Below are 24,309 nucleotides of genomic sequence, written 5' to 3' on the forward strand. Positions count from 1 at the left end.
ATTATTTCAACATTTTCCTGTTATGTCTGTAAAGCTGCTTTGAAACAATATGTAAAAAAAAAAGAAAAAAAAAGAAAGCGCTTGTTCAGCTCACATTTATTTACATGTCCCCTCTGGTTTAATCATTTCTGAAGCACCTACTGTAGTTACTGTAACTACACTATATTTGCTCTCACAGAACATCGTCTTGCCTACTATTACCGGAAGATTACGGAATCAATTCGAAGTTGAATGGTTAACGTTAGTGTCATGAACACACCGCTGTCAATTTTGAGAAGAACCACCTTCAAACAAGTTAATAGAAAGCATTTAAGGGGCCTGCTAAAAAGGAAGCTATTAGCGTTAGAGTAACGTAACCAGCCTGAATTCACCAAATTGTTCTCTGGACCTGAGGGTAGCCTCTTCTTCCTTGCTTCTCTCTTAATTCTCATCAGCAGGACTAGCGCTATCGCTCGCTTCTTACAACGGGACAGATACATGTTTGCTGCTGACCGAAAGGAGGAGGAACAGACTATGAAAGAGCTCCCGCTAAACGTTTTTAAAACTCCGCCTACGCCATAGCGCAGCGCAAATCGCGTTGTATCTGAAGGGCAACGCTGAACCCAGCGGCAAGCGCCGTGCACACCGCATCCTGTGTGAAAGGCCCAATTACGCGGTCATTATGTGGGAAACACACCGCAATAGAATAAGAATAAGTTAAACGCTAACGTTATAGTTTGATCTCCTATTAACGTTCGCGCTCTTCCACTGATAAACATGGTATTAGCTTTGTGGCTAATCTAATATAGCAATGCATTAGCGGCTGTAAGTGATGTTACAGAATATTTAGAAGTGATAATGATAGGACCGTTAGCTAGAACTACCACACAGTTTTTATATACAGGGTATGAACTAAATCTACAATCATTTGACATGACGAACGACAGACTCACCGTGAAAACAGTACATCTCCGTGGCTTGGCTGATCGCTTTCTTCTGTAGTGAATTTCTGGCGCTGTTGATAACTCTGGAGCTGCAGAGCTCCCTCTGGTGGGCACACTATGCAACACCCATAACATGAGTGAAGCATGAGACTCTGTTTCTCATGTTTCATCGGCCGTTAGCTTATATCGGCCGATAATATCGGCCGGCCGATATATCGGTCGGGCTCTACCCCCTACACCACTTTGTAAAAGTTTATAGTATAATCCGTCGTGCCAAATAGAATCAAATGCTTTTTTGAAATCGACAAAGCATGCAAATATTTTTCCGTTTTGGGTCTGTTTTACGTGTTTATTGATTAGGGTGTGTAGGGTGTAAATGTGGTCAGTCGTTCTGTGATTTGGAAGGAAGCCAATGACTCGCCAAGCCAAAATGTCCTGACTCGGACTCAGGACATTTTGCTCGTTAAGGAAGTTTACCATTCTATGGTTTAAAATACTGCTAAATAACTTCCCCAGATTACTGCTCACACAGATGCCTCTGGAATGATTAGGGTCCAATCTGTCTCCACTCCCGTGAATAGGGGTAATGAGTCCTCGGCTCCAGATGTCAGGAAAGCAGCCTGAACTAAGTACAATGTTGAATAATTTGAGCACAGCTGTCTGAAGCTCAGGTGTGCTGTGTTTCAGTATTTCACCTAGAATGCTGTCAGGACCACAGGATTTCTTACATTTTTGGCTTTTGAGTTTGTTTGTCAATTCAAGTCAAGTGGATTTTGATAATTTTTAATTGTGTCTTCATAAGTTTGTAGATTTTGTTTGATCAGATCATAATTTTCATTGAGCTGTTTTGGTGGGATTTCTTGATATAAATTTTCAAAATGTTGTGTCCAAATGTTTCCGTCTTGTATTGGTAGATCTTGTGGTTTTGTTGTGCTCAGATTATTCCACATATCCCAGAACTGATTTTGATTTATTGAATCTTCTATTTCTTCTAAACTTTTGTTCAGATGTTGTTGCTTTTTTGCTCTAATTGTGTCTTTGTATTGTATTAGTTTTGAACAGTATTCAGTTCTTATGTCGGTGTCGTATGGTTCTTTATGTTTCAGATTTGATAATTTTCTAAGTTGTTTTCTTAATGTTTTACAGTCTGAGTTCAACCATTTTTCATCTTTTGGTGTTTTTTTAATGAATTGTTTGCCTTTCTTTTTCAATTCACCTATATATGCTGCTTTTTGAAATATGTTATTGATTTCATTTGTAGCCAGATTAACACCATCTTTAGTCGTTTCAAATTTTTTATTCATAAATATAGTGATTAGATTTTTCAGTTCTTCAGAATTCAGGGCATGGATGAATTTCTCTGCGCTGTCTGAAGTCCATCTGTATCTTTGCTGGACCTGAAACATTTTGCAGGTTTCCAGCTTGATTTGTTCTGGTGTAAGATTTGTTTTAATATAAATGTTAGTTTGGTTATGGTCAGAAAGTGGAGTTTGCTGTTTGACAGTGAATGCACTGAAGGAGGAAGGGTCCATGTCAGTGATGGCGTAGTCAACTACACTAGCTCCAAGAGCTGAACAACACGTGAACCTCCCTAAAGAGTCCCCTCGGATCCTGCCATTAAGGATGTACAGGCCTAAAGCTCGGCAGAGGTGCACTAACTCTGAACCAGTTTTATTTACAGTTTGGTCAAGATTATTTCTTGCTGGAAGATTTCTTGTGAGACCAAGGCAGCTCTGACCAAAGATATATTAATTCCCCTTTGGATCTATGTTATCGGGTTCAGATCCAGTTCTTGCATTAAAGTCTCCACACAGCAGCACATTTCCCTGGGCCTGGAAACGGCTGATCTCTGTGTGGATGTTGTTCAGTTATTCTTCATCATGGTAAGGGGATTCTGCTGGGGGAATATAAATGGCACAGAGGTATGTGTCAGTGGCTGAAATGCCAATTAGCTTGTTTAGTTTTAACCAGCAGTGAAATTTTCCGAGTGTGATGACAGAAATGTGTTTGGCCAGATCCTCCCTGTACCACACCAGAACTCCTCTTGAGTCTCGTCCACGATGTACTGTACTTAATTTAACTGAGGGCACAATCACTTCATAGTAGCCTGAGGGACAGTAGTTAAGAGCATCATTTCTACACCAGGTCTCGGTGAGAATGATAACATCAGCATCTTTGATATTTTTAAGAAATTCAGGGTCTGTGCTTTTAGAACCAAAAGTTGAAGAAAAAAGACCCTGAATATTCCAACAACTTATATTAAATGAACGCATTAGGATTATCAAAGATAAACCTATTTTGTAAGACAGAGAAAATAACCTGTCACAATGTAAAGTACATGCTAAACAATTTACATTAGTGCAATTTTTTTTTTATGTGTTTGTGCGTGTTGTCCTTATCTGCTGAGGAGCTGTCTGCACAGGGTCTGCAGCATCTCTCTGATCTGACTCAGTTCACTGCTGGGGGCAGCGGGGGGGCGGGCTGCAGCTTCAGCATAGCTCTGTGCTCTCAGCTCTGGGGGCTTCTCTTGCTGTGGGGTGGCCTTCGGTCTCTTCCTTCTGACTGGGGTTTGTTGGGCAGCAGGTGGATGTGAGGTTGGTGACTGTAGGTGTACAGCTCTGTGGGGAGCTGTAGGTGGATGATGTGGGATCCTGGTCCAGGCGATGTCCTTCCTCACCGGGGTCGGAGGGGTGTGTTTGGGCATGTAGGGGTTAATGGGCCGGTGGTATTCTGGAGTCGGTAACAGGGGCCTTGGTGATGATGGTCTGCGGCCCAGGGCTGCATCCTTTAGGGTCTTTGCAAAAACACGCACTGCATCTCTGTGCAGGTGGAGTCCATCATACAGGTGTTGGAGGCCGATGTTGTGGTGGTGGGCCAGGTGTACATTAGGGAGTGAAGAACATCTACGGGAGATTTCAGCATTAATGCTGTAGATGACGTGTGGTGGTGTGTCGGATCGTGGGAGAAGTGTGGAGATTACGATTCGGGACTCTGGGAATCTTTTGCTGGTGATTTCTGCTATTTTCCTCACAGCATCAGCAGTATTGTGGCGCAGTGAGTGAAGGTCGTTAGTCCCAGTGTGTATAATAACACGTGAGGGGTGTCCTGTGAAGTCTCTGATGATCTGGTGGGCCTGGCCTGTTGTGCTGCATCGCTTTGCAGTGACTTTTTGGTGTGGGAAGAGTTTCTGTGGGTCCAAGAACTTCCCATTAGAGTCCATGAGGAGGAGCACATCTGGGTCAGGTTCAGGACTGTGGGCAGGTGAGGCCTGTGTTACTGCAGGTGTCTGTGTGTTTGTCGTAGGTACACTTTCTGTGTTTGTGTAGTTAGGTCTGTCTGTAGTAGGAGCTGTACTGTAGCAGGGTGTGTTGTCTGTTGTGTTATTCTGTAACTGCTCGCTCATGTCTTGCAGCTGTCTGGAGAAGATCTCCTCTTTTCTCTCTTTGTCTTCCTCTAGCTTGCCTATCTGTACACGGAGAGTTTGGTTTTCTTCCTGTAGTTCTCTGACAGCTCTTGTGAGTTCAGTGATGGAGGAGTGAGTGTTGTTCCTCAGCTGCTGGAGTTCATCTTTGAGCTATTGGATGTGAAGGTTTGTGTTGTGTTTGTCTGAGAATTTGGCTTGAGTGTGTTCTCTGAATTCAGTGAAGTCCAGTTCCAGTAAAGCTAAGCTGTCTCTCAGTCGGCGTTCAGATGGTGAAGGAGGAGGATTCACTGGGTCTTCTTCCTCAGAGTCTGTGCAGTCTCCCTGAGGCTCGTTTCTCTCCTCCTCGACTCTGGCCTTCAGCAGGGGAAAAATCTCCTCAAATGAGTTCAGGCTTGCTTCATTGCCTTGCAGTAGGAAGGTGCCTTCAGTGTAGTATGTTATGGTGAGAATGGGGTTGTCTGTATCCAGCATTTCATCTTTACATATAGTTAATCTTCCCCCTCGACCGATTCCTTCTTTAAACACGTGCTTGTATTCCTCACAGATGGTCAGTTTCCATGCAGTTATTAGAGTGGTGTAGAAGATGAGGTTGATCTTAATTCTCCTACCGTTGAGCTGAATGTAGTCAGCATACAGCAGATCAGGGTTGTCTCTGAGAGTCTTGTCTTTGTGTTTCTTTCATGCCTGCACACTTCTGCACTTCTCTGGGTAACACACCTCCCTGCAGTCTGTTTGCACCATAGACTGTATAAAAACATGGACGTAGTGTCCGTGACATCACCCGGAGTCTCCTGAAGTGTGTTTTTGAAGCCTAAAATGTGTAGAGCGGGCCGTCGCCATCTTGGCAGCGCGTCACCGCACGACTCAGCTGGACAATCAAAAATGGGCAAAAAGGCGGGAGCTAGTTGCTGAAGCCACACCCACCTAGCACGACGGCAGTATCAGAAGCGGCAATACACCTGTCACTCAAGTGGCTACGCCCTTAATTATGCATAAATTTGAAGTCTTAATATAATTTAAACAGATGAGTTATAAAAAACATTCACCCCCCTCACAGTTGTCATGAAGGGCAAAATTAGCTATTTAGACCAAAATCATTTTTTGAACCAGGCTGTAAACATGTTTTTTCCTGCTGTAAAGTTGGGCATTTTAACATGGGGAGTCTATGGGACTGACTCCCTTTTGCAGCCAGCCTCAAGCGGCCAGTCGATGAATTGCAGTTTTAGTTTCAAGTTTCAAAGTTTCAAAGTTTATTGCCATTTGCACAGGTACATTTCAGTACAGGTACATTGGAATTCTTATGCGTTTCTCAAAGTCAGGTTCTAAATTAAAAATAATGTATAAAAAAGTGATATAAATGCATACACCCACACATAGCCTACATACATATACATATACACACATACTCACATATATGTATACACATATACACATACACACATACATACATATACATATATATACATACATACATATACATACATGTACACACACATACATACACACACGCACACCATGTCTATACACATATACACATACACATCATGAGGTAAAACAGAGAGCGACTAAACATTTTAAAAGGAGTACAAAAGGAAATACAGAACTGATGTATAAATAATCTTTCTAGTTTAGATAAATACACATTATAGTAAATAGTTGTAACACTGTGCATTCAAAAATAAAAACTCTGAATAGAATAAATTACTATTACACGGATCATTACAAAAATTAAAAACATGGAGAGGGATAGTATTTTCCCTCCTTAATGTCCTGTGCCACTAGCCTGACTGTGGCTGGGAAAAAACTCTTAAACAGACGTGCCTTGTGGGTGCTAATGCTCACAGGCCTACGATGCCTCAGATTATAGCCTGTGTCCACCCATTTAAACAAAGCATAAGCTGGGTGGTGTTTGTCTTTAAGGATGCTCTGTGCCTTTCTTTTGCAGCGCTGGGTATATATAGTGTCCATGGATGGATGGTTAGAGCCGATAACCCTCTCAGCAGTCTTAATGACCCGTTGCAGTGATTTCCTCTCAGCCAGGGTTGTGTTGCCATACCACACTGTGATACCACTGGTGAGGATACTTTCAACAAGGCCTTTATAGACATGAGTTAGTGGTTGACTTTTTAGTCCGGCCTTCTTCAATACCCTAACGAAATGCAGCCTCTGCTGAGCTCTTTTCACTGTTACAACAGTGTTTTTAACCCAGGTGAGGTTCTCTGAGATATGAAGTCCCAGGAACTTATAGCTGTCAGTTCGTTCCACCTCAACCCCCTTGATGGTTAGAGGCTGTAGGGGGGGAGCTCTCTTCCTAAAGTCCACAAAGAGTTCCTTTGTTTTGTCTATGTTGAGCACGAGATCATTGTCCTCGCCATAGACCGTGACGCTGTGAACCATGTCCCTATATGATGTTTCATTGCCGCCTTTGATGAGACCGAGAATAGTAGTGTCATCTGCATATTTAATGACGATATTGTTATTGTCCAAGTTGGTGGCGCAGTCATGTGTATATAGTGAGAAAAGTAAAGAGCTGAGACAGCATCCCTGTGGGGCTCCTGTACTCACTGTGAGCTCAGATGAGACCTTCTTTCCCATCCTCACCACCTGTGGCCTGTCTGTGAGAAAGTCTGTTACCCAATTACAAGTGGTAGCTGGTACCCCCAGTTCTATCAGCTTGCCAGTTAACTTCGTCGGCCGGATCGTATTGAATGCGGAGCTGTAGTCCAGAAACAATACTCGTACTTATGTATTTGGAATGTCTAGGTGCTGCAAAATATAGTGAAGTGCCAGTGCCACCGCATCATCCACTGACCTGTTCGAGCGGTAGGCAAACTGTAGAGGGTCAGCTGTTTCTGGAACCATGGAATTAATGTGCTGTAGGACCAACTTCTCCATGCACTTCATGGCGACTGATGTGAGTGCCACTGGTCTAAAATCGTTCATTGCAGTTGTATTTGTTTTTTTTCGGAACCGGCACTATAATAGAGGACTTAAAAATGCGTGGAACTGTTTCTTGGAGGAGAGAAGTGTTAAAAATGTCCGTGTATACCTCCGCCAGCTGTTCAGCACAGACTTTAAGGACTCTCGGAGCCACACCATCGGGTCCTACAGCCTTACGGGGGTTCACTTTTCTCAAAGCTTTAAGGACCTGTGAGCGCGTCACCTGCAATGCAGTCTCCTCTGAATTATGGGGGGCTTTCAAGGGTTTATCTCTATTATTTTGATCAAATCTCGCATAGAACGTGTTAAGATTGTCCAGTAAAGAGGAGTCTTGGATCACAGATTTGTTTGCAGCTTTCCTGTAATTGGTGACTGACTGTATTCCTTGCCACATCCTTCTACTGTTATTTACTCTGTAACAGTTCTCGAGTCTCTGGGTATATGCCCTTTTAGCGGACCTGATGGAGTTTTGAAGCTCATATCTGGCATGCTTATACTCCATGATGTCTCCTGACTTAAAGGCTATACTGCGGTTTTTAATTTTGATGCGCACATCCGCATTTAACCAGGGCTTCTGATTAGGAAGAACTCTGATAGTTCTAGAGGGGATGCAAAACTTGAAACTTGAACTTGAAACTTAATAAAGTAAAAATAACTTTTTTGTCAAAGTTTTGTGCCAGATAGTGCTCGCCTCTCTGTTTAGTAGCTGAAGATCAAAAATTGTGAGAAGTTTTTCAGCTGGAGTTCTTTTAAAAAATCTTTGATGGTTTTGGAGGGAAATCTGCAGTTAGCTGTCAGTGTGGTGATCCAGCATCAGATGCTAATCCACAGGCTCCAATCTTCTTTCTTGTTTTAAAATGTTTAAAGAAGAAAAATCTTACTTTCTATGAATCCAGATTGTTCCTCTGTTGTTTGTACTTGATTGTTGTTGTTATCTCGCTCTGTCTCACTTTTTTGGTTTAATCTTTAATAATTTTTCAGGAGCTCATTTTAGAGTGGCTGATCAGTATAACAGTCTGTCTCTCTCTCTCTCTCTCTCTCTCTCTCTCTCTCTCTCTCTCTGTCTAGTTTTGGGGAAGGTTCGTAGCGCGGTGGGCTGTGCTCAGCTGCTCATGTCGCAGAAGTTCCAGCAGTTCAGAGGCCTGTGTGAACAGAACCTGGTAGGTCAATCCCACCAATGACAGAAGACACATGGCACCTCTCATTTGACACACATCCACCCGTTTGGTTTTTGTACTTAAGCTGCATTTCCACCGCTGGAACTTTACCCAGGAACTAGGAACTTTGGGCTGGTAAACCAGGTAAAGACAGAAAGCAACAGGTCTGGGGGGGGGGAGTTCCTGGTACAATTGTTCTGGCTAATTTAGGTGGAAACGCGGCATTAATGAAACATAACAGTGTTTCTACAGGTTTAAAACACCTTATTTTTACACAAATTAATACCTTAAGAGGTCTTAAATTTGAGCAGGATGTCTTGCATTCAAATCACTGCAGCGAATGTTGCAAATGAATATCATGGAGTATGTTTTTGTTTTCCAGTGCAAATATCTAAACACCTTAAATCAAGCTTTTATTTGAGATGCTAAAATTTTTTTTTTTTAGAGAAATTTACATTCAAAAACCATATTAAATACTGTGTTCCCTTTAATTTATTCCTTAAATTTTGTTAATTTGTCTTATAAATGTCTTTAAATTTAAAGTCTTAAATTTACCTCCATAAAACTGGCAGAATCAGAGTGTCTTACCAGAATGATTTATATTCAGTGTTTCATTTACTGAGACAGAAGTATACAGCATACTGAGCAGAATAAACGTGTGCATATTATTCATAAAACTACTCCTATTTGGTCATTTAAAAAATACATATCATTCTTCAAAATATGTTCAATGATGCTCTTTGAAAGGCCTGTATCTCGGTCTGTTTTTGTTTGTCAACTCAAATATAGCATGTATTCTAACTAAAGTTCAGCATTATTAATCAAGAGCAGCACATCTAGGAGCAGCAGAGAGGTGTCACCCTCTTGTGACAGCTTTTTTAATTTTTCTGTCTGTTCAGAATGTGAACGCAAACCCGAGACCCACGGCTCAAGATCTGGCCGGGTTTTGGGATCTTCTTCAGCTGTCGATAGAAGACATCAGCCTCAAGTTTGACGAGCTTTATCATCTCAAATCAAACGAGTGGAAGCTGGAAGGAGACTCGCCGGAGAAGCAGGTACACACACAACTAATGAAACATCAGCAGGAATAGAAATAAATGCCGTTGATGCCATGCGGATGTTAAATTCTCATTTGCAAATGTAGATATTCATATTCAGAACGGTGTTATTTTAGTATTGTTTTATAGTATTTTGAATTAGCTTTTATATTTTTAGATTTTCAAGTACTTTTGTCATTTTTATTTAATTTATTATTTGAATTTCTATTAAGTTTTAGTTCACACTATTAGTCAAAAGTTGGGAATAAGAAGTTTTTATGATGTTCTTCGGCTCACCAAAGCTGACTAAAAATACAGGAAAAACAGCAATATTGTGAAATATTATTACGATTTAAAATAACCGTTTTCTGTGAGAATTTATATTAAACTGTAATTTATATCTGTGATGTGCAGCTGTATTTTCAGCATCATTCCTCCAGTCTTCAGAAATCAGAATAATGTGCTGATTTGGTGCCTAATTATTGTCCTTTTTTTTTTTTTTTTTTTTGTTAGTTGACAAGTATTGCAAGAACTTTTCCATCTTATATTTATATTTGATTCTATTTCAGCTTTTTTTTTCAGTTACCAAAAATGATTGTGAATCGTTTCAGTGAGCAATAACAACGCTGACTCCAAAACAGAAATGCATTAAGAGTATGACTGCACAATTAATGCATTGATTGTGATTACAGTTACAGATGCCACAATTACATAATCATTCAAAAGTACAATTAAAGAAAATAATAATAATACTTGTATTATCCTGCGTGCTAAAAATGTGTGTGTGTTTTCTTTCTACAGGTTAAATCAAGGGTTTTCCCCCCATTGTTTTACTTTTAGGTTAGGTTTTTTTTATTTTTTATAAGAAACCCAGCCAATGTATATTTGACATTTCAGGCTTAATACTATAGAAAAACAATATGAGTTTTTAGGAAGAGTTTGTTTATTTTCATATACAAGTATGGCATGCAGTTGCTTCAAGCGATGGTATAAAGCTACTCAAAACATCAGTTTGTGATAATCGTAATTAATGATCGCAATTACAATTTCAAGGGAACAATTCAGATTTTTGTCATAATGGCTCAGCCCTAATTAAGAGTGTGTGTGTGTGTGGTGTTTCCAGCCGCGTGACGTTCAGGAGAACCAGAAGCAGGCTCCTCCGGTGCCCAAGAAGCCTGTGAAGAGTAAAGCGTCTCTGGGCCGAGAGAAGAGCAACGACACGGTGGACAAACAGAGACAGGAGGCTCGCAAGCGGCTCATGGCAGCCAAGAGAGCTCAGTCCGTCAAGCAGAACTCAACCACCGAGAGCACAGACAGCATCGAGATCTACGTCCCCGAGGCGCAGACACGGCTCTGAGAGAGACACACAGCGAACACGCTCAAGGGCTCCGGCGTCACACACACAACACCAGAAGATGACCGCGATGTGACGGAAACGATTAAGTGTGAACGGAAAACCTTTTTTTGGGGACCGCCAAGGAAAACCTCACAACGGATCTTAATAGTTGCAATTAATATTATTATTATTGATAATTGATACTGCTATTGATAATGACTATTGTCCGAAATTCTATCAGATTGTTTTAAATGTCCTAATATTTTGGATAAGAGCTGTAACCCGTCTGCCGCTCGCTGAAACTCACGTCTTCCTGTCACACGCTTCTCTTTCCGTTCTTCTTCCTTCAGCTCGTGATGCTCCTCGTCTCTTATTTACAGTTTGGATGGATGGAAGCGATGTTGTGTTTCAGGTCAGGCAGGGGGCGCTCTTCCATTTCCTCTCCAGTATGTTTTGATGTTTGTGGGATATCACATGAAAGCTGTTTCTCCATCTCAGGTCTTGAAGTCTCACGGTCGTCGATGTGCTTCAACAGGTTTTCAATCCCAGTATTCCTTGTTTTTTTCTGCATCGCTTTGAGATAAACAAGCTAACCTGATGTTTCATTGAATGAAGTGCCTGTGGATCATTATTGTGGGTGATGTTATGACCCTCTCGTAGCAATATCAAAGATTATAATATCATGATTTAATGAGCACTCCCTAAAACACGCAGTGTAGACGCAGCTTGATTAACCTTAAGGAATGAGCTGAATATGATTCTTCGCTCCATTTTATCATTCAGCTTCTCTTGGCGCTCCTCGTCATTTTAAATATAGTATCAAATATGACACATTTGACTAGATAACTCTTGGGAAAATGTTTACTGGGAATTTTCACTAATTCAATTTCACGAATACACTCGATAATAGAATAACAATTTTTATTTTTTTTTAATCGAAGAAGGTAATTGGGTCTAAGTAGTTTGTAATGCTGCAAATTAAGAAATCTTATATTAATGCGGTTTTATTAATTTCATCCTTTGTGCACTCGATCTGACTTCTGATGTGTCCAGTACAAACTTACTGTATGCCTCATAACTCTTTTCATGCGTTACCATTAAAAAATGTTGGGGTTGGTAAGATTTCTTTAGGTTTTTGAAAGTCTCTTCTTACTGAGGATGCATTTATTTGATCAAAAATACAGTAATATTTTGAAATATTATTACGATTTAAAATAACTGTTTTCTATGGGAATATATATTAAACTGTAATTTATTTCTGTGATGCTCCGCTGTATTTTCAGCATCATTCCTCCAGTCTTCAGTGTCACATGATCTTCAGAAATCATGAATATGATGATTTACTGCTCAAGAAACATTTCTGATTATTGTCAATGTTGAAAACAGTTGTGCTGCACAATATATTTGTGGAAACGGTGATGCATTTAATTTTTCAGGATTCACAGATGAATAGAAAGTTAAAAAGAACAGCATTTATTTGAAATAGAAATCTTTTATAACATTATAAATGTCTTTACTCTCAATTTTGATCAATTCAGTGCATCCTAACGGAATAAAAATTTTCATTTCTTAAATAAATAAAAAATAAAATGATACCGACCCCAAACTTTTTGATGTTATACATTATTTTTCATCACATACACTGTCACGAATTCATGATCTACTGCAGCTCTGCATTCAGTGACGTCCCCAGATCAGTCCAAACTCAGCTCGTGATCAGCTGATGGTGTGAATGGCCTCTCTACAGTTTTGAGCCTCTCCCAGTCGTTCGCTTCATTCGGTGTCGTTGACGCCTGCTGAGTGTCTGACTGTCCTGCAAACGTCTGACAGCCGCAGATAAACCAGAATAATGGGTGAGGATAGTCCAGGAGTATTTGAATACTCATCTACTGTGTTACGTGAACTCGAGGCTCAGATCAGATAAACACTCCTCTCCTGTGGGAAACCTGATTTAATAATGTTTTACCAGCCTTATGGACTGTTTTCCCAATTAAATCTGCATAGATGAGCACAACAATTTGGCCAAGTTGTATAAACAGAATTGAAATAATAATTCCTATTTATTCTATATTTTATGTTGTTTATATATATATAAAATGTATTTAAATGCATTAAAAATGCATTGCAGTAATTTTGTAGGGGGGTAAAACAGTATAAAGCTGCAATAGAGACTATACACAAAAACTCGAAAGTAAATATTCAGATGCATTATAGTGGATCTGAAAACTAAAAAACATACCGAAACTGACAAAACAGTGATAAATAGAGCATTTTCCATTAATAAAATAAAAATGTACACAATTCTTAATGGTGGGTACATATCATTTGATTTATTTTCAGTTGTTGACCAAATGCCTAACATTTGAGTTTTGCATCTTCACGTTATGATCAGAAGTCACTGTCAGCATTATCTCCATCTACACAACAGTTATTCTGTTCAGGGTTTCAGTAAGTGGATGCTTTATGCTTGTAGTTTTACATGAAATCTGATGCAGCCCGAATGTTTTAAGCACACTGAGAAATACAGACAAATCAGCCAACACCAATGTTTGCAAAAAACACACATTTGTCAGATTTTTCTTTGACTTCACTCTGAAGATAGCATTTATTTCTCTGGACATCTATGAAAACATTATTGCATCAGTTGAATGTCTTTAAATTGTCCACCTGTGTTTTTCACTGTCTGGTGTTTCAGTGTTGTGAAACTGGTTTTCACATCATGTATTTCCCGATGTTGTCCGGCTGTGTGTTCACATGTGATCTCGATCATGTTTGTGTGCTTCCCGGAGGACAACGGCACAAACCGTGGATCACAGAGAGCGTGTGCTTCAGAAACCATGTTTATCTCCTCAGCACACCAGATGCGATTCAGAGAAACTCTCATTTTTGCAACACAAGGATGTGATCTGCGGCTCTCTGTTCATGCTGCTTGGATACTAGATAAACTCTTTTATACACCTGTTAAGAGACTGAGAGTGGAGTAACACAACAGCGGTCGAACCCTCTCTGACCTGACGGACGCTCTCTATTTCTTCAGCTGTTTAACGGCCGTCAAACAATATATCATCTAAATGCAAGAGTTTGTAGCAACAGGAATTAAGATTATTATTATTATAAAGATTGATAATCAATATTTTATGAAACAAGCACATATTTTACTGACTAGGATTTGTTCTATATGTCTAATGCTATATGAAGTTTAAGCTGTGTATGTCAGGGTCTTTTGTTTAGTAAGAAATACAGTAAATCTGAGTAAAGTTCAAACGTGTTTAAGAGTCTTTATTCTTTCTCAGCACCCTAATGTATTTTATTTACTTTATTTCCTAGTCTTTTGAAACCTATTTTCTCCATCCAGGTCAGAAAGTGACACACACTCATGGTGGTTAGGAAGCTGGAGTTGATGAAGTGAAACATGAGCAGTTTAGAGGAGTTGTTGTTCTCTGTGACATTTCTGCATATGAAAGAGTGAGATTTGCCACAGGCGTCGAGAAAACACATCACAGATCTGATCTGTATTCAAACTAACACTGAACCATTTCCTACAAAAAACTGCATTTATGAAAACACCCGTTTTTCTTCAAACAGGCCTTAATGTTCAGACAGTGTTGGAAACGTTAGACTTTGTAATTGAGAAACATTTTGTTGTTCAGAAAACAGAATATTGCATATCCAGTCATGGTCCATATGCCGTGAATATATTTTAACTTTGAGACTTTTAGGTTCAACAGGTTTGAGATACACAGGTTCAAACACACCTACACAAATTCATCTATATGAGCATTTTCTCCATATTTGTATTCTAAGTAGGAAACACAGATTTTTATATCGGATAGAACGATTATTATTAATATGAATACAAGTATTATAACAAAATGAAAAATGCTTTTGCAATTAAATATCCTCTTACAGCTACTAATGTAAATAGGAGGTAAAATAAGAAAAACAGGAAGAAATATTCATAAATGTTCAAAATTATAAAATATAAATTATTTTTTATTTAAAATAATTACCGTACATAAGTATTTTTTTTATTACATTATAGATTAATTTAGATTAAGTACTATTTACTACTAATATTTTATTGGCAGTTAAATAGCTGAAAATGTATTTATATTTAACATATTTTAGTGAAAAATGTACTAAATATTATGAAAATATATTTTATGATAAAAAGTCAGTAAATATACAATAAAACATGCACAAATGAAAAGTTAAAATGGATATAATAAATATGTGCACATATATCAACTGCCTAATGCAGATATTGTAAGAAAATAATGATTTTGATTTACAAACAAAAAAACTCTATAAACTATTTATTTATAGAATAGCACATGTACAACATACATTACTGTAGCACAATTTCACATTAAATATATAGGGCTAGATAAAAAATAAATAAATTGTTTAAATGCGATTTGAAAACGTCACTTTACTTATTTAAAAGCCTGGAGGGTTTGTGGAGTTTCCAGAAATGAACGTCTGGACTGCAAATGTAAAATGCAGCTAATGAAACGAAATCTCACAAGTGTCTGAATTGTTAGTTTGGAATGAAAGAGTGATGACACACAGATGTGGGGCCCTTATTGGCCCCTGGAGCGTGGAGGAGGGGCCTAGAGCCTGTCATTGAAGGACGGACAGAGAGAGAGAGAGAGAGAGAGAGAAAGAGAGTTTGCTGGAGCAGCAGGTAAACGGGTGTTTGTCAACACGAGCATTTCCCTCATGACACCCTAATGAGCAGATTGACTGATTCTGGAGCTTCTCCTCTGATCTGACTCGTGTGTGTGTGAGAGAGAGAGAAGAACACACTCACTTGACGAGGACCCGCGTTTCCACACCAGCAACTTCCAACATTTTGTGCTTTTTTTCCAGCATCCAGGATGAAGCCCAACAAAAGAGGTGAGAATCGTTTGCAGATGCGGGGTGTTGCGCGCGGCGCGTGGACGCAGCGCGATTGAATGGCGTCAGATCTGTGTTACCACGCGATGTGGCGTGATTTTCAGTCTGAAAGCGTCAAACGCAGATAATATGCTCCTGATTCTGGCCTTTCATGAAGCAGCAGATCCACGCGTTTGGAATCTTTGCAGCTTTATTGACGTCCACGCGTTTATTACATTGTATCATTGTGGTCCGATGACGTCAGCGCGCGTTTGTTTGTTTCTTTTTTCACGTCTGCGAGAAGACTTTTGTTTGATCGCTTCTGTATGCCTGTGTAGTCTCAAATGTAAGCTTTTTTTTAAACGAGAGATTTGCAGTGAATGACGCTGAAGACGCAGAGGCTGCTCAATCAATCGTGCGTGCGTGCGTGCGTGCGTGTGTGTGTCTGTACGTGGCCCTCGTGTTTGTTTGGAACTAAAGATATTCTTACGGTTCTCGGTCAGCATGCAGCGTGAAATTAAGGAAGGGGGAAATGACGTCGTAGATGTGTGGAGTTCATTCAAGCGTTTTGTTGCATTGGTTTTATGTTAGAGATTCATGTGCATGAACTAATAGTTGTGTAATCGAGGAAAAAAGTCACATGAAATTCAGAAGGGCAGATGTTCCTATTATTATATTCCACTCTAGGTAGTTTTACATATTTGTCGACTTTTCAAGTTATGTAATATTCGGTAATGCAGCTCTATTTTGGATTATGCTTCCACCACTTCAAGAAACACACTTTTTCATTTGTCAAATACATTTAAGAAAACTGCATACTGCTACAAATGATAAGGGAAGCAGGGATACAGTTGCAGACTGGAGAATGAATGCCCAGAGGACACACACACACACAATCTGCTTTGTTAAAGTGGGTCTCAGGAACTCCCACATTTTTAGCTGCTCTTTAAGGCTTCAGGTTTCAGCAGGAGAAAGAAACTCTGAGCTGTTGGAGTGTGTCTGATACACACGTCTGGGTTTAGAACGTGTGCTTTCCCCGTGCTTTCTGTCAGAAATGCAGTATTTAGGCCAATTGTGATTGTTGCTTAAGTAAAATAGTGGAAACTTACAGGTTCTTACATCGTTTGAGGTAGATACTGTAATGCTGTTAACAACAATTGTAGTAACTGGTGCATATAGAGAGACACTGTGAGTTAAAAGCTCTTTTGGTGTGCTTTTGAGAATTTAATGTTAAACTAATTCAGTAGTTAAGGTGCTTGTCCAGATTTTTTTTAGCTTAGTCTAAACAGACTTTGACTTTTTAGTTTTGGGTTTAAGGGACTTAAAATGATGCACTTCTCAACTTCATAAAAAAAAAACCCTGTTATGTTGTCTTTCATCTCCGTTCTAATGAATATGATTCAGAGGCGTGTATGTGATCAAATACTCAAAGATACATGTTTTGGAATGGATCAGTGGTAAAGAATATACACTTCAGCGATGGTTGCATATTGTTAATGGCCGATTTGAGAATCAACTGCATAAAATATACTGTCAGCTTTATCTGGAGATAAGGATTGTTTTTAATAAGCAGCAGTTAGTGCTTTCATGATAATGCTCATTGTTAAGTTACAACACTTGTTTGGATCACCTGTAAAGCTCAATAGTGCACTAGATAAGCTTCATTTCCCTCTGTTTTGTGAGCGTCAGGATGGGGGTGAGGAGACACTGTCTGGGTGAAGGTGTGAATGGAGGAGCAGTTCAGACTCCATAGTGTTTTGATGTGTAAATGGAGTGCAGTCAAGCGGATTTATCTGTGGGACTCTTTTAAATGGCCGACCGAGACAATTCAGTCGTAAAATAAAAACTAATATCAGGTGCATTAGTTCAATTGCATTGTTGAAATGAAAGCATTGCGTTGTAGGATGCAGTATTGCATGCGGTGTGATCTCTTTTCTTGCACATTTTGCCAAATTTAGAAAGATCCTCTGGCTGTTATGCATGCGAAAATGTGCATGCACATTTTTTTGTGACCTAAACAAGTTGACTTTCATTCTTCTGTCATGTACGTGGTTTTGAGACTAGTATTTCTGTTGTCGCCTTTATCTCAGCTTTTGAGGAGGACCAGAATGGAGACACTGAGTTTTCTGCCATGTCAGACAGCGACCCGTGTGAAGACGACAGTTACCCTCTCAACCTGTCCACCAGCGGCAGAAGAAGTGGGTCTGCAGCCAAACGCCGCCGCAGAGGAAACCTCCCCAAAGAATCTGTCCAGGTTCTGAGGGACTGGCTGTACCAGCATCGCTTCAACGCTTATCCTTCAGAGCAGGAGAAGCTGAGTCTGTCTGGACAGACACATCTGTCTGTGTCACAGGTGAGATCAAACGCAGAGGGTTTCGACATAAACTTCTGCATGCAATTACAACATAACTAAAACTAAGCATTTAAGTATCATAAACTTAATGTTTAGATCTGAATTTAAAAAAAATCTCCTTTTACTTGCATTTATGTTTCAAGCAGTATGATATTTTTCATGCATGTACAATGAAACTGAAGTTTTCAAGCTAAAAATGCAAAATTACTATTAAAGTGTCATAAATGTAATCTTATTTAGACTTAAATTTCACAATTTACTTTTACTTGCCTTCAGTTTCAATATAAAGTTTTCCCGCTCTAAAGTCAAAATTGTCATACTTTAATCTTATTTAGACGTAAATTTGAAAATAGTCCTTTACTCGCCTCTGTTGTTTCCTGTATGAAAGTTTTTCTATGCATTTAGAAAAAAAATGAAAACTTTGACATTTGAATTCAAAAGTATGATAAGTTTAAACTTAAAGGGGACATAACGCACACTGTTTCTGCCAATCTCCTATAGCGTAGTATTGCATTGTTCATATCTCTGAAGAATCTTTAGTTTGATCAAATTTACAGATAAACTTTGGCCATGTTTAGCATGAGAATCCAACTCTTTAACAGTGTAAATAACTTGCAATGCATGAAATAGTATTAGACCCCCCCCCCCCACTTAAACTTACATTTTAAAAAATAAACTTATTGTCCATGCATTTACAATGAAACTAGTTTTCAAGCACTCAAGGCAAAATTATCACATTTTAATCTTATTAAAATGTCTTCCGTCTTTAGTCTAACATTTTTGTCTGTTCCTCACAGCTTTTATATGGTTTCAGAATACAGTGCATAAGCTTGTTAATTTGGTTATGAATGTCAGATGTCAAAAGTGAGCATGTTTTTTCAGATTAAGCTACATAATGGACCAGAGACAAAAGTCTTGTTAATCATCAAGTTCAGTTTAAGAAATGTTCTCTTTCTAGTATTTAATTTTTTTGTATCTTTGATCCTCTTTTGCATTTGGCTGTAATCTTCAACAAGACTAAGACTTTCCCACACATTCTGCACTGTGTTTTGTCCTTGACCGAGAGCTGCAGTGTTGTCAGAGCACAGGAATGCAGGCGGCGAGGCCTGTGCTGCATATTTCCTCTGCTCTCCATTAGAGCCAGCTGTCTGTCTGACACAGCATGCAGTTCACTGCGGCGCCATCAGTAGGCGCCAATTTAGCAATAAACTAAACAATTAACAATCCACGAACTGCGATTTTTGTCTCAAACTCCTAATTTTCTGCTAATTAATAGTAAGGTAGTTAAGTTTAGGTATTGGGTAGAACTAGGGAAGTAGAATACGGTTGTGCTGAATATGTGGTTCATAAGTACTATTAAACAGCCAATATGTTAATAAAAGGCGTGCTAAAAAGCAGCTAGTTAAAAGTGAGAATTGGTCCTTATCATGAAGTGTGACCAGTAAATTTTTTACTGATAAATGACAGGATCAGTTTAAAATTTGTATCGAGGACTGTGAAGCCTATTAGAATATAATGATATTACATTTTGCTTTAAATGGTGCTTTTTCACTGTGTTCCTCTGATAAACTTGGGAAATCTGAAAATATCCAGAAATTTCAAGTGGGTTAGTTATAATCTATTCATTGGCTAAAAATGCCAAAATTACCACAAATGTATCATAAATTTAAACTAATTGTTACCTAAATGAAAATGATTCTCTACTTGTGTTAGTTTTAGGCCAGTACCTGGACAAATATATTTATTGGTTTGAAATAACTGTTTGTGTGAGTGTGATTCTTTTATAATTATTATTATTTTTTTAAATAAATCCCTTAACCCGTTCATCACAAATGACTGGGAAAAATATATAAAAAATCAGTGGTCAGAAAGTGCTGAAACCTTGTGGTGAGCAGGGTTAAACGCTGCACTTAGTCCAGTCAAACCTATTTTTATAGCAATTTTCACAATACACACAGTTTTAAAGCTTGTACTCTTCATGCCTAATTGTGGATTTTGTGATGATTAAAAAAAATCGAGCAGTTTAGATTTGCTATATACTATATGTTGTGCTACACAAGTATACTGTATGTATAAATCTATGTATTCTGATGAACTTTAATAAAAGCTAGCTTTTGTTCTGTCCAGGCTGGACTATTGCAATGCCCTCTTGGCAGGTCTTCCAGCCAGTTCTATGAAACCTTTACAATTAATTCAGTACGCGGCAGCAAGATTAATTTTTAATGAGCCAAAAAGAATACACGTCACACCTCTGTTTATCAATTTGCACTGGCTTCCAATAGTTGCTTGCATAAAATTCAAGGCATTGATGTTTGCCTACAAACCTACCACTGGCTCTGCACCCATTTACCTATATTTGTTACTTCAGACTTATGTGCCTTCTACAAGCTTGCGTTCTGCAAGTGAAAGTCGCTTGATTGTGCCATCCCAAAGAAGCACAAAGTCACTTTTACGGACTTTTAAATGAAATGTTCCCTCCTGGTGATATTACCTACCCAACTCAATCCGAGCAGCTAAATCCGTAGCCATCTTCAAGAATTGGCTAAAAACTCATCTCTTCCATCTTTGTTTGACCCTCTAACTTTAACACTCACTATTCTAATTCTATTCTTTAAAAAAATCTAACTACCTTTCTAATCTTTTTGTATTCTATTTTCTTTTCATTTATTATGCAATTGTGTGTGTGTGTGTAAAGACCTCTAACACTAGCTTGCTCTATTCTTTTTTTTTATTCTGTTTTATTTTTATTAATTCTATTATTTAAAAGCCCATGCTACGTGTACTATGTTAACCTAACTGAGACTTGTTATAGCACTTATATATCATTGCTCTTTTTGTTGTTTTTGATTGCTTCCACTGTCCTCATTTGTAAGTCGCTTTGGATAAAAGCGTCTGCTAATTGAATAAATGTAATTTAAAATGAAAGTCTTTAATTTTGTTCCTAGATCTGTAACTGGTTCATAAACGCCCGCCGGAGGCTCCTGCCAGACCTGCTGAGAAAAGATGGCAAAGACCCCACTCAGTTTACAATGTCACGACGCACCTGCAAACCAGACAGATCTGCCTCACCGGAAAGTCCCGCCTCTTCAACCCGCCCCTCTGTAATCTGCCCCGCCCCCACATTGGACTTGAGACTGCTGGGTAACACTGCAACGGCAATTTTGGCTGGAGCCGGTTGCTTGCCATCATCAGAAAACGGAGATGGCGGTGTTCAGGCTCTGATGCAGCTGGACACTCGAGGTTTACTGAGATGGGAAGGTCTGACTGGAGACCAGCACCTGACGACCATACCATATGCTTCTACCTCTGTTCCAACCCTAGGAGCGGTGAGCCCGACTGGGCTCCTGTTTAACACACCTCCACCTACCCCACCAGAGCTTTGCCCTCAAGATTTCAGCGATCTGAAGCTTCTGGTGGATGCGGCCCTGCAGCGAGCAGCCGAGCAAGAAATTAGTCAGCAGAAAGAACAAATGATGCAGCCGCAAACAAATGGACCTGCAAACGAAAGTTCAAGAGCGGTCGTCCAGAATGGTGATTCGGAGACTCCTTCAAGGGACAAATCCGATGCTGCACCAAGCTTGATGGAGAGCTCAGTATTACCCGTATCGGTTCCTATCACGAGCCACTCTTTTTCAGGCCCTCCCATCGATCTGAGCACGGCTAGTGCCTCCGATGCAGAATCTGGAAGCTTTGTGTGGAGCGTCCGACAACCTGGTCGACCTGCGAATGTAGTTTCACACACATGGGTTTCGCAGTACACATGTAATACGATCACGGAAGCAGTTAACTAGAAACTCAAGCAGACCAACTCACTTTAGACTCCATTTGTTTGCTTATTTTTGTTGGAAGACTCTGGAGCAGATGTAAACCTGCCTCCCCAAATGGTTGTCATGGATACAGTATTGGATGTTGCTAGGTACCCAGAGAGGCTCTTCACTGAAATTCACTTTGGGAGATTCAGGAGTAAAGCTTCTCTACACCTCAATGTATTTTTAAGACATTTTAAAAGTTCTTAAACCAAAACTCTTTTTTCTTTTTCTTTTTTATACTACATCTTCAAAAATAATCCAGCATTTCAGACTCCGAGACCAGGTGGAGGTCCGTTCAGGTGGAAATATTAACCATGTGCAAACACCAGCAAACCTGCGCAACTCAGGTTTACAGTCAAGAGATTTTCATTTGAAAATTTGTAGTTGAAGTGGCCTTGCGTTGTTTTTTATAAAGAAGCTTCACATGTGCTCGTTTCCATCAGTATATCCATTAGGGTTAGACATCTGTGTGTCGTATAGCATGCTTTACTTATCTGTAGTGATCTATGAATGCAAAGACCAGCATGCAGCATTTAAATCTCAGCATTTAGCAACCAAATGCGCTCTTTGATTTAATAATATGCTCCGATTTTGCCTGAGAGCCACTGCTGATGAAGCCTCTACTTCTACAATCTCAACGTTGAAAGTCTTTCCTAGTAGTGTGATTTTTGTCATATTTCCTGCACTTTATAGTCCAATTTCACCTCCTCGTCGTTATGTCAAGATCGTCCATCCCGTCTCAGATTAAGATCCGAGTGCTCTCATGACGTGTGCTTTAAGAAATTGATCGCACTGCAGAGATCATCCCTCACGTCTCGTGTCTGTCTGAGATGCGGGAGGTCGCCTCAAAGACAGCCGGCATTGGTTTCCTTCACTTCTCATGTAATGTGATCATTTTTTTGCTGAAATGATTATTGTTCTTACAGTGTTAGGCGGAGTAGATGATCAGTGTTAATAATTGTTTAACATATTTTTAACACGCGTGTGGTTTTATTTTTGATGCTAAAATTGTTTCATGCATTTCCAAGATGAATTTAAAGTCTGTTCGTACCTCTCCGAGATGAACTGAAGTGCTTCTTTCTCGCTCATCGTCTGTGAATGTATTTAGAGAACTAACAGATATTATTTAGAAAACCTGATTTCATGAGATTAGTCTCTTTCTCTTTTTGGACACTAGAGGATCTAGATGCATTATGATTTTATGCTTGTAGTTTCCATGAAACTGAGAACAGATTAGTCTTTATAGTAATGATCTTATGATGCGGTTTACATCATTTCAGTTTATTCACTCACAAACGTGCCAATATTCTGATTAGTTTTTATCGTGCTGCGTAATTGCTCACTGAGTTCACGTCTGTAGTACTGTACATGTTTCTTGTTTTTCAGTGTGTCTCAGGTTTTTCTATTCTAGTTTTTGATTGACTTTTCTGTCTCGGTTTGGAGTCATTTTATTTCCTTCTCTGACATCACAAAGGGAGTTTTTAATAAAATTCTAAAAGGTGCATTTTTTTTAAAGCCATGTTTGAGCTGATTATGAGAAACCGACTGTCATTGTGTAGGATCACAAACTGTATTACAGATCTAATTAACTAACACTTCAAAACCACTGTGATCGATGGTTTAGTTACTGAAACAGTGATGGGTACTGGAAGTAACTCTAGGTTATATATTTCATGTAATATACTCTATTTTTTCACCTCTTCAGAAAGACCGATATTAATATTCCTGGAACTGTATTATTGATGTTCTTATTGTTAGAATGGTCTTCTGGATGACAATGTGAAACATGCAAATATATCATTCAGGTTTTTGTCTGGCATAGATCTGCTTTTAATGTGTATATACATCAAAAATGCATAGCCCTCTCGTGTATATGACCAATGGGTTCTTTTTTTTTTTTTTTTTTTTTTAAGATTGTATATATAACTGAGGGCAGTAAAGCTGGCATTTGTGCCTTACATGCTTCCTTAGAAAATCTTTGGACTAGTCTGTGCAATATCTGCCTTAAGATTTTATTTGATGTCTTTTTATACAAGCATTATAGAGAAAATAAAGCTTCTTTTTTCGTATGTTTGTATTAATGTTGTAGAGTAATGAAAATGGCTTTATTTTACAGATTATCACCCATTAAGAATTGAGTACTGTTTGTTGATTTCTACAAACTCAGAAATTATTTTGAGAATTCACTATAGTTTGAGAGCTTCTTTATTTCAGTATAAATTGTTTCATGTTCGTATGATGGATGACTTCATGTTTGAGAGCTGCCACTTTAAATACACATTTTATAAGTTGAAAATACTAGGAGCATTACCACCGAAAAATCAACTTTTACCAAAGAATGCTTCAAAGCATCATCAGGAGAATGTGCAGCTCTAAAAATTGAGGAATAATTTTTTTTCTGTAGTTTTACTTCCATTAATGACCGTTTAAAAATTCCCATCATGTTCCCATA

General features: G+C 39.0%; 2 protein-coding genes across 6 annotated transcripts in view; both read left to right on the top strand.

Annotated features, from left to right (window-relative positions):
- The window catches only part of LOC132152204 (disks large-associated protein 4-like), a 132,769-nt gene extending 121,034 nt beyond the window's left edge, over positions 1–11,735 (top strand). For all 4 annotated transcript variants that reach the window (XM_059560994.1, XM_059560995.1, XM_059560997.1 and 1 more), the window contains 3 exons: positions 8,356–8,447; positions 9,344–9,499; positions 10,605–11,735. In XM_059560994.1, the coding sequence (XP_059416977.1) occupies positions 8,356–8,447; positions 9,344–9,499; positions 10,605–10,838 (482 nt within the window). In that variant the 3' untranslated portion in view covers positions 10,839–11,735. The remainder of the gene's footprint in view (positions 1–8,355; positions 8,448–9,343; positions 9,500–10,604) is intronic.
- A 3,663-nt stretch (positions 11,736–15,398) lies between these two features.
- On the top strand, positions 15,399–23,926 carry LOC132152205 (homeobox protein TGIF2-like). 2 transcript variants are annotated; one of them, XM_059560999.1, is made up of 3 exons: positions 15,399–15,716; positions 17,786–18,048; positions 20,994–23,926. In XM_059560999.1, the coding sequence occupies exons 1-3, from the start codon at positions 15,698–15,700 to the stop codon at positions 21,837–21,839; spliced, it is 1,128 nt and encodes a 375-aa protein (XP_059416982.1). In that variant the 5' UTR covers positions 15,399–15,697; the 3' UTR covers positions 21,840–23,926. The 2 variants fall into 2 exon arrangements, with proteins under 2 accessions (XP_059416982.1, XP_059416981.1); XM_059560998.1 differs by lacking the exon at positions 15,399–15,716 and adding an exon at positions 15,791–16,041.
- Positions 23,927–24,309: the final 383 nt, after the last annotated feature.

This window comes from Carassius carassius, chromosome 10 (genome assembly GCF_963082965.1).
Source record: "Carassius carassius chromosome 10, fCarCar2.1, whole genome shotgun sequence".
Lineage (NCBI taxonomy): Eukaryota > Metazoa > Chordata > Actinopteri > Cypriniformes > Cyprinidae > Carassius > Carassius carassius.